This window comes from Sciurus carolinensis, chromosome 7 (assembly GCF_902686445.1).
Source record: "Sciurus carolinensis chromosome 7, mSciCar1.2, whole genome shotgun sequence".
Taxonomy (NCBI): domain Eukaryota; kingdom Metazoa; phylum Chordata; class Mammalia; order Rodentia; family Sciuridae; genus Sciurus; species Sciurus carolinensis.
In genome coordinates, this window is record NC_062219.1 from 142,329,138 (window position 1) to 142,350,242 (window position 21,105).

Consider the following 21,105-nt stretch of genomic DNA (forward strand, 5'->3'; position numbering starts at 1 on the left):
TGCAGTGCTGGTACAGGACCCCCTACCTTTGGCTAAACACAAAACTTTCCACCAAATGTAGAATTAACAAAACAGCAGCACACGGAGTGAGTGCCCGAGAGTCAGCCCAGCCCCGTGGCCCCGGACATCAACCCAAGGGAAGGCGAGTCACAGCCTCTAGCCTTGGAGAGGCCGCACACCCTGGAGAAATCACGCGCAGTCATGGCGCATGCGAAGAGAAGCCTGAGCTCTCGGACCTCTCAGACTTGGAACGCAAAAGGTTGAGTCTAAAAAGGAAAACACGTCACCTTCCTGCCAAGATAAACTGTGATGAAAGTTAGGGTCCATCACCTTTGAAGCACTTCCCGTCCTGGCCTCGCCGTCTGCCTCCAACCAGCTCCGAGGAGGGAGAGCTATTTTTAAGGTGCAAGCAACCCAGACTAAGAATGAGAGAAGCTATTTATTTATAGTCACACCTTTCAACTGTTCTTTTTCCTGAGAGAGACACACACACACACACACACACACAAACACACACGCCAGACCTGGCTTTCCCTTTGCATCCCAAATCACTGGAGCCAGAAGGACTTGGAAAGGTCAAGGTCCTCTGTGGCCCTGGCCAGTGATCGAGGTCCTGGGGAATGCAAATGGGAAGTCAGGCGCCAGAGCCTCAAGAATTCCTCCTCGTGGACGCACACTCAGATCACGTGCGCTTGAAAGTGTTTTGTCGGAACATACTTTTTGCATCAAAGGTGCTTAGAAAATGCATCCGTGGTTCTGTTATCTAGAGGAAGAGCGGAATGAATCCAACCCAATCATGCTATGCACATGCATAAATATACCTCTGTGAAGTCCACCTCTGTGGATATGCACCGCACCAGTCAACAATAAATGAACAGATGAATGGAAAGAAGATCAGCAGAGAATAGCGAGAGGGAGGAGGGGCAGGTGAGGGGGTCACTGGGGACTGAAAGGGACTAAACCAAATTCCACGCATGTATGATTTTGTCAAAATGAACCCAACTATTATGTATGACTATAATACTCTAATAAAAAAGGTTATATAGATGAAAAAATGAAAAAGGAATCCAACAGTAAGCCTCCCCCCCCCACCTTTTCAACAGAAGATTCCAGACACATGCAAGTAGATATTCCCTAATTTACATGGGTCTGAAAATTTACATCTACAACATCTATATTCAGTTTTCTAAGAGCCAACGTGCTCTTTCTGGCATCTAATTCCGTCATCCCTTTATAATCTGGAGATATTTTCTTGTTGTATTACATTAGTCCATTCTTAATACCAAAGCTCAGACAGCCCACTGGAATTTGCTGGTAAATGGAAGGGAAGCTCCCTCCCTGGTAATGCACACGAAAGCACCAGCCTGCTTTGGGCTCCTGTCACCACAAGTCCCCCAACATCTTCTTCACAGCACATGTACCCACCTGGCATTATTGTACTTTACAGTTTCCCTCACTACAGTGTAGATACCACGAGGTCTTTTTCACCCTTTAATTCACAAGCATCAAAAATACACCAGGGGCTGGGGTTGTGGCTCAGTGGTGGAGCACTTGCCTAGCATGTGTGAGGCACTGGGTTTGATTCTCCACACTGCATATAAATAAATGAATAAAATAAAGGTCTATCAACATCTTAAAAAATATACCAAATGTTCATCATTTGTCTTTAGTTAGCATGTTTCTATTTATTTCAAATTGTTATGGTATGTGGAATTATAAAGGGTGTCGAAAAGCTCCCCACCTGCTATAGTTTGGGTGTGATCTGAGTGTCCCACAAGGGTCCACTGTGATTAAAAGCTTGATCTTCAGTGTGTGAAGTGATGGAAACTTTGGAAGGGGTCCACTAGGAGGTCCTCGGTCACTGGAGGAGCGTCCTCTGAAGGACTGTGGGACCCCATTCTCTCTCTAGCTTCCAGTTTGGTGACATAGACTCTTCCACACACATGTGCCTGATGTGGCTGCAGCTGAGAGGTACCTCACCAGATCCCAGCCAATACCAGTGTCATGCCCTTGATCCTCCCAATTCCAAGCTTAATAAATGTTTTCTCTTTATAAAGTTAGCTGCCTCTGATATTTAGTTACAGTACTGACATGCTGATTAATGCATCATCCCTTTCTTGTATATATATTTTTTTACTTGATGTCTTCCCAAATCTCTAGGCTCCACTCTTTTTACCCCCTGGTGTTATTAACAGGAATAACTTGAAGGATGTGGGGATGGCTTCTTTCCAAATCCACTAGTATTTGTGTATTTAAAATGACTCCAACTTCAAGCCAACATCCCTAAAGAATGAGCTGGTGGGTGTGATCTGCTTCTGGCTTTTTCTCTTCCTCTACTTCCTTGGGGGGTTCTTTGTTTAGTCAGATCCAGCTTTGGGTCAAGGGAGGATCATTACTCAATCTTAAGATTTGGTGCTTTGTGTCCCTCAAAGAAGAAATAGAAAAGACTGGAAACTATTTGAGTGCAGAATCCAGGTGTAGAAGCAGATCTATCAGCAAGATGGAGAGAAATAATTCTGTGATCCTGTATGATCCAGAATGTCACAGGAATTTATAATGGCTGTGGACCAATACCATTTGGCCCATGGTAGTTCACGAAAGTTCTGCTGATTGATGAATGGCGAAATGATACAAAAATAAAAGATGTCTGGGTTGAGGCATTTGGCATATTTACTTTTGGGTAGTTTTCATTTATTATTTTTGGAACATTTCTGTCGCTCCAGATGCAATGGAAAAAAAATAAGTAGGAACAAAAATTCCAGTCAGTCACTTACCTTTTTACTTAAGTGGGGGCCATTGGTGCCTCCTAAGCTTCTCTGTCCTGAAGGTGGCACTTGATATACGTCTTGTTCTTGGGTGCCATGACCCGTGGGCACTTGGTAAATTCCCTGACTCTGGTAGGAAGGTGGCACTTGGTAGATGGTGTCGCGAGCTGCCGCCTGTGAGTTGGGCACCTGGTAGAGTTTCTGTTGGGCAAAGCTCTGGTGCGCGGGTCCAGGCTGGTCGTGACTGGGCGGGGCCTCCTGCACAGGACCAATCAGAAGCTTCACGCGGTTGCCAGGGACGATGCCTTGGCGTCCATGTAGGGAGCACAGCCACCATCCTTCCAGTCCCCCGGTGTTCTGCTCTATGACAGTCAGGATGTCCCCCTTGCGAAAGGCCAGCTCCTCAGCACACTCCGGGACATTGTCATATAAGGCCCTTGCCATAAGATTCTAGGAAGAGAAAGCAAACAACAGGAAATCGGGTTAGAATGTTCACTCAGTCCCTTTTATACCTACAGCCCAAGCTCCGAGGGAGAAGCACACTTCCTGGAAAAAGAGAAGAAGGAATCTGAACAATAGCCCGTGAGGAGAAAAACAGATGGGGCAGACATAAGACAGATACACACGCCGTGGCTGCCACCATGACATCAGACTACCTCCTCTGAAAAGCTCAAGACACCGGGAGAGCTCTTTCCTCTAGTTGTAGAAGCTGTGCCAAGGAATTATGAGGCCCGCTGCTGACGAGTCAGAGAACCATTCACTGAGCAAAACGGTCTCCTTCCTTTTTACAATAAGCTCAAGGGCAAAAAACAAAACTACTCCAAGCCATTTAGTTGGACCACAATGGACACTTCTCAATAATTAAATATACATTGGAGGAATAAAGTCAAAGATAATCCTATATAACACACTATGAATGGCATGGCATCTGTATTCAATGTTGGAATGTAAACAAAAGTAGTCTCACATGTGCCTTGACAGGCCCCCCCTCCCCAAAATCCTACCCAGACATGCTCAAGAGGAGCTTGGATATGGGGGAGAATCTCGGCAGGGTGGAGAGAGTGCTTGGGGAGTCTAGTGGCAGTCCTCTCTATCTCTCGCTGTGACAGGCGACAAGGAATGTGTTCACACGCGCAGAGTAGCCAAGACTTTCCTCCTTCCGTCTTCTGCTCAGGCCTCTCCTGAGGGCCCTTCCCCATCCTGCCACTTCATCACCTACTTCTTGGATCTTGCCATTCCCATCTGAGAGCTGCGCTCTCCCCTCTCCTGGGCCCACACACTCCCTGCCTTTGCACGAAGGTCCCTCTGGCTCGCTCAGGACCCAGCAGACAGCCCGAGTAGGCAGCGGGCAGGCAGCCTGTGCTCACATTCCTGGAAGCCGTTCAAAGGCTCCGAAGATCTCATTCCTTGGCGTCAGTCACGTTCCCCAGCACGCTGGCAGCCAGGACTGCGTGCCTGTCCCCTTCCAGGCACACGGAGAAGTCGGGGAACGCCGTAAATTCATTGCAGGCACTCTGAAAATTAAAAGTGATCCCGAGTGCTTCGTTAAATTGTTTGGACGCACTTAATGTCATTGTGGTAGGGATCATTTATGGAAGAAAGGACTTCTGATGGGCTGGGGCATTCTTGTGACTGGCTTTCATAGCGGAACGTATTTGTGGAATTTGGGGCTGTTTTGGGGGGACTTTTACTCACTTTTCTAAAAATGTGGACTTGATCCTTCAGCCTCGTGCTTTTCATTTCTTTAAAACAGACATACGTTAACCGTCTCCCTGGTACTGTGCCTGTAAGCTCAGGACTCACATATGTGCATCTGCTGTGGAGTGGCGCTGGATGCAAGGACCTGCCCTCTGCTCAGTAGTAGGAAGGGATCCAATTCTGCTACCGACAGCCACGCTCCTTTTAGCCAGCACAGCTACTTAAGGAAGGGCGATAAAGCCACAGATGTCAGTTCCCAGGAGGGTCTGTGGTGGTCTTCAAGGAGGGAACTGAAATCCTTATGCTTCTGAGAACCAGGAATCCCGTGACCTAGACAGATGAGCTAGCTGCAAGGGAAGTTAAAGGGAACCCAAAGAGTTTGTGTTGCAGATAAAAGTTTTACTTGGTATATATTCCAGGAAACAATGGGTTCCTTCTAACAATGAGAAGTTCACATACAGAAAGATAAAATCAGGTCATAGTCTATCCAAGTTTGTGGAACTATTTAAGCAGGTGTCATAATTCTAAAATCTCTTCTGTCTCTCTTCTTTCATCTTTAGGGTGTTTTATAAGTAAAAAGAAAAGTCATCAGGTTACAGAGGACAAGATGCTGGTGCTTTGTACCAAATGGTCTCAGGGAAGTGACTCCACCGGAGTTATGTTGTGTTGATAGAGCCACCAGGGAGCTGGCCACTTTGTCTCTGTCCCTTTCTCCTGGGCCCATTCAACATCTGGGAATGGCTGGTAAAGAAGCCCTTAGATGAAATCAGAAGTAATGGAGCTGGGGCCAGTTGATAGCTGTGCAATTATAGAAGAGAAACAGAAGATAGCAGAAAGGCAAAGTCCCACAGAACTAATCAGCATAATCAGCAGGAGACTCAGCGTTGGGTCACTTCCAACTCTGTGGAACACCCTGAGGCACCAAGGAGAACACTGGCATTGCTTGATTAGAGGCAGATAGAAACCCCTTGTGAGAGTTGGGTTAGATGCTGTTTCCTGTCCCCGTAGCCTTCCCACCACCTGGTGAGCAGCATGCTCAGGTTTCTACAAGTCATGGAGAGCTGGTCTTAGGGTAGCTTCAGAGTTCCCTACTCTGTGCTAAGCTGGCACTGTGGGGGAGCTTTCCTGACTGGTTACTTATGACTTCCCTCCAGTCTTCCCACTGCCCACAGAGATTAGGGTTCAAAGCTGACCCAGCTGTTGGCGTCAGGGGCCCTAGTTCCATCCTGACACCTGTCCATACACCGACAGACATTTTCAGTGCTGGCTGAGAGGAGCGTGAGCTATCTAACCTCTGTGCAAGCTTTAGAGAGCCCGTGTCACACCCAGCCACTCTCCTGCACAAAAGGTTACAGCCGTGGAGACCTCAGAGCCCAACAGAGCCCGATACTCTTGTTTCACAGGTGAGGACACAGGTCTGGGGAGCCAGTTCATTATTTGCCTGAGGCCACACTGTTGGTGTCAGAAATGGAAATAGAACTGGGGTCTAGAAGGCTAAGCTGTCTTAGCTCTTACCTCAGTGTCCTAGCTGGGCTCAATTCCATTGTTGATCCATCAAATCATTATTGATCTAATAGAATTAATGCCTATGGAATAAACAGATTCTTGGTTTGGGGACCCTGACTGTGTTTCTTGGGCTGATTACATCTCTCCTTTGTGTCTTGGCCTCCTCATCCACTCGGTGGGAATGAGGACCATAGATAGTGCCTATCCTGTGGGTTTATTATGAGGATTTTTTTTTTTTTTTTTTTTTTTTTGGTACTGGGGATTGAACCTAGGGGTGCTTGACCATTAAGCTACCTACCCAGACCATTTTATTATTTTTATTTTGAAACAGGGTTTTGCTAAGTTGCTTACGGCCTCACTAAGTTTCTGAAGCTGGCCTCAAACTTGCAATCCTTCTGCCTCAGCTTCCCCAGCCACTAGGATTACAGACGTGGACCACCAAGCCCAGTTACTATGGGGATTTTAAGTGAGTTAACTCCAGGAAAGTACTTCAGAATTTCCCGAGACTTAGCAAGCTATTATGACTTTTTATTGAATTTACTGGATGGTACTTTGGCCTCAGGAATCTTTCTTTACCCCCTCTCAGTTCTCAAGCAAAAGTTGGTCCTGTTCTAAAGGGGTTATTACATATATTTGTGGACCTATCTGGTATTTCTCTTGTTCCCCATGACATTTTGGAAGAACTATATCTCAAAGCAACATTTCTCTGAATTTATAGTGAGTTCTGGTCACTGCTATATCTTTCATGGCATATTGCTCTACACATGGCAATAATGACACCATGGGGGTGCCTTCAGAAGGCCCTCAGGCACAAAATAATAATAGTAAAAATCATAAAATGATATTACTTGATAAAGTACGGACAAATGTCACCAGATCCCAGCAGAATACAATACATTATTAGACAGTAGGGAAAGCCACGGGTAAAGAGCTTGGTTTCTATGTGCTGTATTTGCTGTTGGAGAAGGAGTTCAGCAGGAAGATGGAAGCCAGATTAACTTCAGCTGGAACACGCCTGAGCAGATATCATTCAAAAGTGGCTAACTCACAAGGCGGTAAATCAAGAGTTAATTCTCCCATAAGAAGGTGTGACAGCTTGAGGCTGTAAAGTCAGAAGCTGATTATCTGAACATCTTAGAAAAACTCCAGAAAGGCAGTTTGTCTCTTCAAGAGCTACTCTTTCTCAACCCCCAGCTCCTTGGATATTTATCTCCAGGGAGGGAAGGTCAACACAGAAACAAATCAGGGAGAGATAAGACAGCCCGAGTAATTCTATACCCAGCTGGATGGGAGCCGCCAGAGACTGGCAGAAAGGCAGCCATTGCTGGCCATGCACCAAGACGGTTATGGCCGGGCACCGAGCTCGAAAGCCAGAAGGCACTCACACAGTTAGAGTCCAACTCTTTCACTTTACAAATGAGAAGGAGGAGGTGCAAGAAGTTAACGATTTGCCAAGTCACCTGGCAAGAAGGTCTTAGGACTGGGATAGGAGCCGGACCACTTGCCTCAAGGTCCAGAATTAGGACAGTATGTAATGAAGTCCAAGGCACGTGCTGCAAAAGCGGCGGCTCTTCCCGGGATTGGAACTGGCATTTAGGGTCCTAAACGCCAGCTGGGGGAAGCCTACTTGCAGTGGCTTCTGACAGTGACACCAATTCCAGTGTTTCTTGAAACTCCTCCGCCTTCCATGATACCGCCTCCTGGTTCTTCCTCCTCTCCTGACCGCTCACCTCCTCTTCTGTCAAGTCCACTTCCCCCCATCTCTTAAGTGGTTTGCTCCAAAGGGATCACTCCTTTGCACTTCCCTCTATATTCCCTGGTTCTGAAATGAAATCTCATCTTGGGGTGGCATCTGAGCACACAGATCAATACCCAAATCCGCAGCACCAGGTTAGGTCTTTCTTCTGACCCTATCTCCCTAGTCATTGAAGGAGCATCTTCATCTCTAACTCATCAGGTACAAAAACCCTTTTTTCTCCTGCTTTACCTCTCTTGGGTGACACAGGATATACCCAGATGCCAAAGGTGGGAACCCACTGGTTGCCGAGTCTCTTCACAACCTGGAAGGCCCTGTTTACCTCCCCGCCTCTCCGAGTTCAGGTCCTCAGTGACTCTCCAATTCTTTTTCTGGAAGCACAGGAAATTGCTTTCCACTTGATTCTCCTGCATGTAATCTCTTCCCACCTTAAAACTCATCTTCCATATAACCAGAATCTTTCCCAAACCCAGCAGATTCCCTTCCATTTCTCTATCTTTACAGGATAGCTTGTGTCATCCCCCTTCAAAGCTATGAACTCCTGAAGCACATTTCCAGAACTTCAGCCCACTATCTGAAACAAAATGCACGCCCATTCAATGTTTGCTATATTGAAGTCCGTTTTCTGGCCTATGATTTCCTGGTTCTCCTCAGGGAGGGCAAAATTGCTTTTCTAGAGAATTCAGTAAGATATTTGGTTAAAAATTCTCAGGTAGAAGTGTGGAAGGAAGATGACCCAAGCAAAAAGACAAATGGTGTGTCCAAGTCACCCAAGCCTGACATCCAGAGAATATGGGAGACAGCAAGCAGGAAAGTGCCTGCCCCTCCCTATTTAAACAAGACAATGACGCACAAGGGGAGTCTGACCCCCCTGAACCTTGTGTTCGCAACTACTGAGCAAACAGGAAGGCCAAGAGGAACTGACCATCCCAGCGAGATGAAATACAATGGTCTCTTTAAAGAGGCTTTTCTCCCTGTAGCGTAGCAATCTGCATCTGGGGGTAGGTGACAGAGCACCATTGAAACACTTGGCCAGAAAGTCTGGGTTCTCCTGTTCCTGGTTCCCAAGCTGTGCCTGAGGAGGGGGAAGAGAATACTTTGCAACTGGCCAGAACTGCCAGTACCAAGAGCTCAGGTCACGTGACAGCTTCTCCCGCTCCACTCCCCCAACCCCTCCCTGCGTATCCTCGCCCCCACTGCTATCAAAATGTCAAGAAAGCTTATTGCTCCAACTGCCAGGGAAATGATCTGCTTTTCCCAGTACAGAGAGGTGTGACGTGTAATTTCCATGACCATTCATACTGGCTCTTTGAACAGAAATGAGACACAATGGCTGGTGTGTCACTAAGACTGATAGCATCATCAATGGCTCCGCTTCCTCTTATTATTTTTACTTCATTCTATATTTATGCAGGAGATCCTGCCGAAGCCTCCGGGCTGCCACATTCTTCACAACGTGTCTTTCCTGCACCCCTCCCCGACAGACTTCAGTCCTGGGCTCTGGTGGACTCACATGCATGGGCCACAGGCACACAGAGGGCAGGCCCTGAGAAGCTGACCCACTAAAGGAAATGGCCATTGTCAAGGAAATCAGTCCTAAAGGAAGCCGCTGAGGGATGAACAGCATCCAGGTCAACCTCAGTGCACACTGGGGAGGAGAGAGAAAGGCTCTGGTGCTTTTGTGGGACCTGACAAAAATCAGATTTGGCTTAAGGACTGGGAAATCATTTGGGTTGTGTTTCTCCTCTCCCTCCCATCTTCACCTTTGGGAAAGAAGGGGATGTAGGCTTCCCCCCAAAGAAGGAAGCAGCCAAACTCAGAACCCATGATATCTATGAGTATCAGGATTTGGATTCTTGGACTACTTGGTTCACAGCTAGGTTCTGGAATGTTGAATTTTGGGGGTTGGATCCTCTTGATGTTCCTAAGTAGCCGACACGACACTTTCAAGTACAGGAATTAGAAGACAGAGCATGATACGGATACGACCTGTGTGTTTCCCGGCAATGGCCATCAGTTGCATTTTGACATACTTTCCAGTAGGAGATCTGAACGAGCACACAGACAGGCAACTCAGGCTCCGCCAGGTTGTACTTCTGACTCTGGGGAGGCGTGATCCCTATTTCCCACCAAAGATTCCTCTGGCACCTGAACTGAGTTTCAACCAATGATTTTTATTTTTAGGAAAATGATAGCAGAGCTCAAAGAGGATCTGGGATGCTCCCTGAATCTTCATGGCATCCACTCTGCCACACACACTCAAGTTTTCTTTGATTTCCCAGCCTTGTGAACTTTAGTTACAACATTATCTTTTGAGCATTTCCTAGTGGGAGGTGCTTTAAGAAAGGTGACATTAGACATCTGCCTTCCAAGGTAACCTTTGACAGGGCATGAGACACCATGCATACTCTGCACCGCGGGGCAGCTCCCTGTGTGCAGTTGCGCCTGGATTCCTGGGCTCAGGAACCTTAGCATTCTTCCACTGACCTATTCCTAGTTGGTGAGGAATCACCAAGAACCCAGCATTATTGTGATAGCTCACATACAAAAGTGACGGTACTTCTTGAGACCTGGTGGAAAGATCCAATGCTCATTGCGAATTTGAATGTTTGAACCTGTGAAAGAAATTTCAGGCTGAGCAGATTTAGTAATATGATATGAACAGCATAGCTGAGAGATTAGGCAGCATTTCCTCAAACGGCAGGCTCTTCTTCGCTGCCTTTGAAAGACTCCACCTGTCCTCCTTCGATTTAAGGCTGACAGAGGACAGCAAGGTCCACATGCTGAGGTCTGTTGACCACGAAACCAACAAAAGCCTAGAGGAGATCCTTTGCTTGGTATAAGAAACTTTACAAATTGGTTGACAGGTAGGTTGTGCAACTGCACAGCTAACTTTTACTATTTCCTAACTCATGGTGGAGGATTAATCTTGAGCAAAATAAATTAGCTTCTCCTTACAAGTCTGATTGATGATCATAAATTATTATATATATTTATATATATTATATATAAATTATATGTATTATATATGATCTATAATATATTACATTATATTACATATTATATTAGATAATATATTATATATACACTATATATAGTATATATGATATATAATATGTTGCTATATATATGTACATATATATATATTTGAAGAGTTTAATTCTCTGCTCATCTGTGGTCTTTGAGATTTACCTAAGCAGTTTCTAAGGATCTTAAAGAAGGTGGAAGAGCACCTAGGTTCCTATGGGTATTAGAACCAGAAGTTGCCCAGAGTTGACCAGAACTGACTACAGTAGAATTTTAGAGCAAGAAGGGACCATTTTAATCCTGTCTCTTTGTTTTACAGCCCAGAGGGTCTTAGATTAGATTAGCAGTAGAGCCAGAGATAGCATCTGGTTCCCCTTCTCATCTAGGGTTTTCCCTCTCCTGGACCAGAATGCCCTTCATGAGAATCTTTTCCATCTTGGAATTTAGCACTATTGCTATTAAGCCCTGGAATTTATAAGCATTTGTCCCAGGTTGCCTGGTTTTGATAACTTTCAGTACAGCATATTGGCAAAGGATCAAAAACGCGGGGCAGGCACAAACTCTTTTCAGGTTTTGTCCCTAGATAAATCTGACAGGCGCCATATAATGATGAAGGCCTGACACCCACTCACCCAAAAGATAGGTTTTTATTAACAATAAAACAACCACCTGGATTCCAGCCAACATTACGATGCTGGCACCAGATCACATCTATCTGCCTGTCTAGACAAATCCCTCTAACATACAGGTACTTGGGGGAGAGAAAAGAAAATTAAGTTATAAAGGAGTAGGAGACGCCAATCTACTCTGTTGTGATTTCCAAAAAATGATATCACTTCTCAAAAGTCAAAATTCACAAGTTATGACATCTAATAAAGTATCTGAAAGAAGGAAAATTCTCGCGTTCCATCTATTCCTCAATGCTGATGTGTGCACCCACTGGCAAGCTTTGTCCGCCTCCCGGGATTCAGTTGGTGAGACAGGGAGGCCACCTTTGATGAACCTGTTTTACATGTCACCTGACCTGGGTTTGGTGCCCTGATTGCTAATACCTACTCACCCTGCGAGGTCCTCAAAAGTGTTTTAAAACATGGATTCACACGCCTGGCTGAGGGGTGTGTATGTCATATTCTGTCAGCATTACTGCTGCAGAACTATCACCAGGAAAAACCTTCAGAAGCTGCAGTTTCTCAGTTAGAAGAGAGGAAAGACGGCAGGAGCAAATGGGGCAGAAGAAAACCTGAGTGGAATTGTTCAATGCCTAGGCGTGTGGACAAGCTCTTACACGACATACGCCAGCTTAGGAGATAAAATAGCTTTCTTAAAGGGCCAGTGCTAGCTGCACGTTCCAAGATTAGATACATATGCAGAGGAAGACTGGAGAATGTGTTACCTTCCAGATGCTTTGTACTTTTTATACTTGGCCTTGGGAAGACCTTGTGCTTCTTAGTATTTCATGGTATTCACATATATATATATATATATATATATATATATATATATTTGCAAATTTGAATATTTGTACCTCTGAAAGAAATTTCAGACTTCTGAAATTTCAATATCAATTGAAAGAAATTTCAATTTATTTGGAGCTAAGCCTGAAAGAGGAAGTTGCTTTTTGCTTGAGACCTGTTACATTAAGCTCAAGCTCAGTCATGATAAAATTATAGCAAACACTTGCATGGGGGTAGTTTTATGCTTCCATTACGTAAAACCTGTAAGGCACTTATTTTTTAAGCAGAAGAAAGCAAGAGAAATGAGAGCAGTGGTTCTCAGCCCATAGAGGGTTTGTCCAGCCAGGGGACATTTGGTAACGTCTGGAGACATGCTTTGGTTGTCACAGTGAGAGTGGGGGGGGGGGAGGTGGGCACCTGGTGGAGACACCTGGGATGCTGTTAAACTCTACAATGCCCAGGACAGCCGCCCTACACCCACCCCAAAAGTATTATCCAGCTCTAAATATCAGTTGTGCCAAGGCTGAGAAACCCTGGATGGGCACTGGACTGAATTAGGAGTATCTGGTCTCAGTCCTCACATTGCAAGACCAGCGACAAAGAAATGCCTGCCTTTTACGCCTGTTTCACCCTCTGCAAAGTGGGGATATTAAATATGCTCTTTATACAAATATCACGAGGATTCATGAAATTATATAGGTGAAACACTCGGATTTCTTCAGAAGAAAGAGTCTCTATAAAATCAGAGCACAGTTATTATTCCTGCATTATGATGAGCTCATGAAATGGTGTCTTAAGAACCATATTCCTCCCCCTCAAAAAAAAAATTCCTCCGGGAAAAGAAAACAAACCAGAAATGATCTCATCATAATTGCACCTGCCACACCAAAAGGCAGACACAGTTCAGAGGAACAAAATTCCTTCCCTTCAGCAATGAAGGGAGCTGCGTCTGTAATTAAGATCTTAATAAGGGAGGCAGGAGGCTTGATGTGGACGCTGCAGGCTACAAGCAGGGAGCCACCTCACCAGGTTTACAGCGGGAACAACTGAAATACAATCCCCTTCGGCACCTCACACTCTCAGGTGTTCCCAACGAGTCCCTATTTCAAAATGCGCCTGCTTTCATTTCTAAAGATGTCTATTTTTCTAAAGGAAAAATGAAAGGAGTAACTTATTATTCATAAGCAAATATTATTTATGATTCTCTATGAAGAATTCACCTAAATCTACTTTTTTTTTTTAAAGACCCTTAGATAATTTCCTGCAAAAGCCTGCCATAGGGAGATGGGATGATGCCTTCGATGGTTGATTGATCTCTGGAGCAGCTTGTGCTGACTGTCTATGGAGTGACCATGTGTTCCTGAACTTTCTATGACAGTCCCTGGTTTCAAATATCCTTTCCATGGTCAGACCATATGTCTCATTGTTTGTAAAACATGGTTACATTCCCACAGAAATTACATATATTCTAAACAAAGACCAAGGATAGGCATACAAGTGTTTCTTGCTTGTGGATTTGTCTTGGTTGAATTTAGGATTTGAGAGAAAACAAGACAGGTACTAGTAAAAGTCTGTGATCCAGGCATTGATTGACAAGATGATCTTTATAAGGAAATGAGATATATGCCCAGGACCTCTGGCCCTCTGGGAGGTTGTCAGGAAGTCCTGCCTCATAGTGAATGGGGTTATGAAGAGAAAGAAGCCCATGGGCTACATAGTTCCATTTAAAGGCTCATCACACTGAGTTCTGAGCAAAGAGGATCTGTGATTCAAAGACCACTGCAGGGAAAGAGGGCTTTACAGTTTTGCTATTCCTGTGTGGTTGTGCCAATATAGCAATACTGCTGATCCACGACTAGCAATGAGAACAGTGAACATACTTGAAACGTGATTGATATATCCTGACAACTAAAGACAATGAACTCCAGGAAGGCTCTAGTGTCTATATGTCCATCAACTGCCATTCCCTGTATGCTGCCTGTCCATGTTATGATTATTTAGGGAGGGGGAGGTTGGTATGGTGGCAGAGAAGCCCAGTTCATTATCAGTGGAGTGCAGAGCCTCGGGGACAGAGAAGCACAGAGAAGCTGGGAGCTGCAGCCACATCATCTGTGGGCTGAGGTGCTCAGTTAAGGCAAAAAACCCAACAACCAGGAATCAATGAGACTAAGGTTAACTCATAAGAGAGAGCATACAGTTTGTGCTTAACAAAAAGAAATTAGGAAAAATATTAATGACATATTCATACTTTTCTACATACCTATTGCCTTAATACATGGAAAGGAGGTCTGATCCAATCTTAACCTTTTATGTGTTTTGGTTACTGCAATTTACTATCAAACTTCACAGATAACTCCCTGCTCACAAGAGTATAGAAAGGAATGAAAATTAATTTCAAAAGGAGCTAGCACATATTTTTGTGGTTTGCAGTGCTTGCACTTTTACATATTCATGGTGGCTCCATGATTTTTCTGGTGAGCATAAACATCAACATGTCACGTAAGGAACATTTTTGGTAACATCTTATAACTATTACCTTGATGTAGTAGAACTATCAGGAGGATTTGAATATGCAAGACCAAGAAGATTTGCCAAGAAATGTGACTCCTGTAAATCACTGCACCCAGCCTTTGAATAAGGGTCTGGAACCACCTACTTAGACACCATTTAAACACCATTAATGGCTGGGGGAAAAGGGGCTAGCTGTTTCTTTTTCTATTTTTTTAAGTAAACTTGTATTTAGTAGTCCATGGTGGGGTCCATGCATACACACTGGAAACTTTCCATTGGCAATTTTAGTATCTCATGATCACCTGCCCCCACTTGTCACCTCGGCCATCCACAAAGCTGTCACACAACGTCACCATCCATGAGTTCTGGTGCCAGTTCCACCTTTATCCAGTGATATACCTCGATGCACCTAGATTGCCTGTTTACTAAAGTGCCTTCCGAAAGATTCGCCCTTTCCAGCTGGGGATGGTAAGGTCACCCATAGGGCCATTGATCTTAAGATGAAGATTCCTCAGGAGGAATCTGCAGCCAGGCTGTGGTGTTCCCCAGCGAGGAGAGTCCTCATTAGCCAGTAAGAATCACCACAGGGAGATGCCTGGAATGTTCAGAATAAATAAGATGCGAGGCGATGGGGTTGACAAAGTATAAACAGGGCTTTGGGTTTTTGTCTTCTTTCCAGACCCCTGCTCTTCGCCATCATCTATTGCCTAGGAAACCGGCAGCTATACTCTGGCATTTTAAGTTGGAAATATTGTATTTCTTCCCAACGGCCCTGCTGCGTTTGTCTTGGCAGGGAGAGCTGGTAATTAAGGCTATATGTTACTGCCGAGGAGTGCGGAGGTCTAGGACGCTGGCATTCCAAACCAATTTGTCTAGGTTTCTTTCTAACCCTAAAGTGATCTAAAAATAGAGATTTGAGACCTCTTTCTTTACATTGACGTCACTCTGACTGCAGTAGGCTGGGGGCAGAGTTTACCCTGGATCTCTCCTGCACCTCCCAACGCATCCTCCTGGTACGGTACCTCTGCTTCTCTAAAACGGATGACTATCTCTTTTCCTCACTGATATTTTTGTCATGGTGAACAATTCTAGTGAAGGCTCCCTCTGAAACCTGTAGCTATATAATGCTTCCATATTTATATGCCTGCATATCTGTATATGTATGTATGTATCTATCTATCTATCTATGGATACCTGCATGATCAGCGGCTCCTGGTCATCTCGGTGACCATGAAAAGCTGCTGTCACAAGCCATCACTATATCTGTGTGTGTGTGTGTGTGTGTGTGTGTGTGTGGTTTATAACATCACATAATATCTGCCATTTGTCAAAGGACTACTATGTGCTAGAAACTGTTGACTTGTTATATATTAAATATCTAGTAAGACAGGCGTCATTACTCCTATTTATTAGTAAGGAAATGGAAGTCTGAAGTAGCTCGCTGAAAGTGATGTTGTTCGAAAGAAACAAAAGTGGGCTTTGAAACAAAACCTTTTTTCTTTCTACTGTGTCATATGGTGTTAGAACCCTTCTAAGTGGCTATTTACCTGGCTATTTGTGTGTATACTTTATGTGCTTCAGCACTGAATTTAATATTTGCTGAGTACCCATTATGAGCAAGGGCCTGTAATTTCAGGAATATCAGGTCTTATTAGCAACAATGAAGTAACCAAGTCAACGGTGTGTTAGGAAGGGGGCCACGGGCCACAGGCATGCCCTGAGGCTCCGCATCTGCCATCTGCCTTTCCACAATGCACATCCAGTCAACAATCTGTGCGGGGCACAGTCAACAATCCTCAACTACCTGAGCCTAGTGACCAGGATGTGGACATAATCCTGCCACCAAGTCCACACTACTCTCCCAACCTCTAAGAAGCATTTATTATTGTCTGAGGACAGCTGAGCTGGCTGGCATGGCCTGATTACCTGACGCCACCATGTGAATTTTGCATTCACTTATTATCTCAGGCCTTAGAACAATAGTAAGAGGCTGTTCCTGTTACCCCTGTTTTACAGGTAAAACTGAGGCCATCAGCCTAACTTGCCCAAGGTCACAGAGCTTTAAGCCACAAGAAGCAAACACCTTTCTCCAAAGCCCACACTTTATCTTTTCTCTAACACAGAGCATATAAAATTAAGTCCCCACCCCTTTGAGGCTTAAATAATCCTAGATCACACTTCAAATTCAAGGACTTTTCTGTCAATCTGCCTCTACATACAATTAAAGGACAATGTGGTTGACTTAAAATGAGACAGCCCAGCAGGCAACCTGAGTTAGTTACAGGTATCCTTTAGGTAGTGATATGATGAAAGGGGTTAATAAGTAAGGTATTGCCAACAGAGTAGGGCAAAGGTAAAAAACATAAAGCCTATTTAAGAGATTATGTAGTACAATCCAGGAGACAAAGGTGTAGGCTTTTAATCGCTTTATACAGGGGATAAATGAGGAGACTTTATTAGAAGGAAGTGACAAGCCACTCAAGTCACGTACACACAGGTCCCGGGGTCAATGAATGGGAACGGTGTGGGAACAGGATTTCCCATAGCAGAGTCCAAGGAGAGGGCAAGATGAGGTCCACATAAAGGGCATATCCGTGTGGGTGGGGAGGTGGGCCTGCAGAAGTCTGGTATCAGAGAAGCAAAGGAAAGGCTTGAAGGAGAAAAAGAGAAATGTTACAAAGACCCCAAGGGGGAGGGAATTTGCAAAGGAACTTGAGAAGTAGAAGACAGGGGGTGGGGGAAGATAGGAAGCCACTGAAAAATTCTGGGAACAGAACTGAAATGTATTCCAGCAAGAAAAGGATGCTAAAGGAATTCCTGGTATGTTACACACTGCAACTTGCTAAATTTGGTATTACCAGAACACCTACAGTTCTACAAAGACTTTCGTCTCTATGTAAGTCATTGAGCTCTGAAAATGGGTTTGCTAAGTAAATAAATACATCAATGATGAAGTTAATATTTTTCAAAATGTCTTCTGGTGCTTTTACATGCATTGATCTAATGTGAGATTTTAAAAGAAGTGGGAGGTAACAGGAGTGCCACTTTGGATTGAGTGCAATAAAGCACTTAGAGAAAAACAAAGAATTTAAAGGCATGATATCAAAGTGAAGAAAGAACTAAGAATTCTAAGGGATATAAGTGACCTTATTGGGTATACTAAAGATCCTCTATCATTTTTTCCTCAGGCTAGTTTGAGAAAATAACAATATGTCAAAGTTCCCCATCAAAAGCTTTTTATTGATATGAAAAATGGTGGAATGAGACAGACATCATTACCCTATGTACACAGATGATTACACGAATGGTATGAATCTACATGGTGCACAACCAGAGAATGGAAATGATGTACCCATTTGTGTACAATGAATCAAAATATAGTCTGTAAAAGAAAAAGAAAAGAAAAAGCTTTTTATTATACACATTTTCTCCTATCCTTGACCTATCTGGCCCCTAGTCAACCAGAACACAAGAATCTGAAGTTCAGATTGTAGCTTTCTTAATGGTACTGTAAATTCCATCTGTACTTTTTCTTCAGTAAAATGTGTTAAAGAATAGATGTGTTATTCGACGGACTAGATAAATAATTTACAATTTACTTAGGCGCATAAGGGCTCAGAAATTTGGCAAAGCCACAAAAATTGCTGGGGCTTTAGAGTCAGACAGGCAGCCAGGGCCTCCTGAGCACCTTCCAGCTCTGGGGACAAGTGGGCGGGGCCTCGGGGCTGGCCTGCAGGGAGTGGGCGGGGCCTGGAGCTCTGTATCTTAAGAACAAACCAAGTGAATGTTGGTTGTTCACTAGTTGTGATCCCTGAAGTGGCCAAACCAGATCATCTGGTTAACAACAGCAAAACACCTTTTAGGGCCTTATTTATAAATCTCTCAACGAACATTTTTAAGTCTGTATAGTTTATAGAGCAACATAGTGTTTAAGAGGTAATACCTGACTCCTGAATTTTACAATCTCATAATTATCTGGGTTTATTATCTGAGTTGCTCAAATTAATTAACTGCCAAACATGCATTTCACTTTGTTTTGTAGAGTTACTGTCTGAAAAAATAGAATAGGAATACTAGGGATGAAATCATCTTGAACTTTCTGGGAGAAGACAACACTAGTCAGAAGGATGTTTTGTGGAGGCCAAAGATGGCTCCTTCTCTTAATAGTGGATAAATCATGAGTTCTGAAGCCAGATTGTCACAGTTCAAATCCAATGCCCACCAGCAGTATGCCACTGGATAAATTACTTAGCCTCTCTGTGCCACTTCAAATTTCCACATTTAAAGTACATGTAAAAAGAATGCTTCATTGAGTTATGGGGAGAGTTAAATATGACAATCTCTCTACTAAAATGTAGTTTTATTTGTATTTGGCAGAGTGTCCAACATGGGTAAGAACCAGCAAAGACTCCAATGTTCCCCAGGAAAGCCAGTTCCAATTTACATCATCGATCACCACGATATTTTCTTTTTGTAAAGAGTAAAGGTAAACATGATGAGGTCACTGAATAAAAGTGACTTTAGACTATCACTTTTGTCACCTTCTAGAATACAGCACTTGAAATTAATTTCAGTCATTTAACTTTCCAATAATAAATACATGAACACAACTTCTCTTTTTTCTGCAAGCCCATTTTTATTCAGCAACAGGGAGAGGAAGAGTCAAAAATCACTCCAGGTTGAATAACATCTAGTCCTATCACCGCTCTAAGTAAGGAAACTCTGGAAAGATGGAGTAAAGAAGTTCAAGAAAGAGAACTTGCCTGCCAGGTAGAAGGATTTGTTCTGTTTGCACCCTGAAGACAAATATTAGCAGTCCTCAGGATCATCCTCTCCCCTGATCTTCCCTACTGATGCAGATAATGGAAAGCTAATAGTATCAGGATAGCTGATACCTGTGTCTTCAGACAGTTGTAACCTTTTCAAGAGCTATAACACAGGCATCACAGTAATGATGTTTTGGCATTTAGATTTAGAGCTTTTGAACAAGATTTACAGCTATTGAACAAAAGATTTATCACTGAGGTTAGCCAGTGGCTGTTAGCTAGAGCAGGTATTTACAACCTTACATCAAGAAAGGATGGACCAGAAGCTAGATAATATTGAAAGAAAGCAAAATAACCCACAGCTAGCATAATCCAGAAGACGAGCTATTACAAATTGTCAATACAAACGCATAGCCACTTTTATAAAATTCATTTTAATAACAGCACTGTTTAAAAGCACTAGGACTCATATCTGTTCATCATTCAAAAGAAAAAGAGAAGAATTTATGCTCAATTCATTGCAATCTCCTGCTACTGTATTGGGTTCCCTGGAAGTTGCTTGCTTCCTTAGAAGGAATATGCTGAGCAAGTCCTAATTTTTTTTTCCCAAGAATGAACACACAAACCGTGATGCAAACACACTGGAAAATAATGCCTAAAGTATTATGACTATGACACTCCAAGTTTCAGACACGATAAGTTGGCTGGAGTCTCTCTGCCTTTTCAACCCCCCCCAAAAAGTGTTCCCGAGAAATGACTAATACTTATTTATTCTTACATCCAATACCATCTAAGGATGTCAGAATTCTCCATCATCAGTCATATAATAGTATCTGGGCTTTTAATTTCTTCCACCAGAAGTACGTATGGCAAACTACTTCTCAGTTCAAATGTTTAAGGCAAAGGCTGAAAAACCTCGCTTTAAGAATCAGTTGAAGAGACTCAGCAGTTCTGATTCCTCTTACTAGGGCTCCCCAGGGCAGCGAAGGCAGGCCGCCGGGAGCTGCTGAGACTTGAGCTAATGCGCGCTGCGATTCAGCGAGACACCCTCTAATCTGCAGTGGCTGCTGGCAAGCGGCTCTGTCTAACTTCTCACCACGTCATTTCCACCCCCTCCCGCAACTCTCAGAGCGGCAAGACTGGGATGGACTGTGCACTGCCGGCGTGAGTCTCAAAGACCCGAGTCTCTGCTTGCTTGCCAACCTGCGTGGCTGAGACCCAGCTCAGAACCCTCCCAGGCAGAGATGTGGTCCGGGCAGAAAAGCTGTCACAGTGAGAATCATGCACGTACATTCAGGCATAGCCTCCAACGTCCAAAGAAACGTTAAGTAAAAAGGAACTCTTACCTTATACTTCATTTCGGCAGCGTTGAATGGAGCCCTTTTCCTACTCTAGTTAGACAGCATTGAGCATTGGAGTGTCCGCCCCTCCATTGAGCGCAGTGCTAGAGACAAATGAGAAGGATCCCCGAGTAGAGTCGCCGCGCGCCTTCCCCAGCGTCTGAGCGCACTGTTTTGATTGAGGCAAGCAGATCACAGACTCATTTGCATACCTCCCCACTATTGGCTAGTAGGGGAGGTACCGCCTACGCCCCGCCTACCTTTAACTTGTGAAAAACTCCC

General features: G+C 44.1%; 1 protein-coding gene across 2 annotated transcripts in view; it reads right to left on the minus strand.

Annotated features, from left to right (window-relative positions):
• Positions 1–21,105, minus strand: part of Nedd9 (neural precursor cell expressed, developmentally down-regulated 9) — a 179,806-nt gene that overhangs the window by 25,356 nt on the left and 133,345 nt on the right. The window contains exons 1-2 of one of the 2 annotated variants that reach the window (XM_047557339.1): positions 20,830–20,974; positions 2,775–3,215 (exon numbers count right to left, since the gene is read on the minus strand). In XM_047557339.1, the coding sequence (XP_047413295.1) occupies positions 2,775–3,215; positions 20,830–20,841 (453 nt within the window). In that variant the 5' untranslated portion in view covers positions 20,842–20,974. Of the gene's footprint in view, positions 1–2,774; positions 3,216–20,829; positions 20,975–21,105 lie in introns of those variants that run through there. The other variant, XM_047557340.1, reaches the window with a different exon arrangement.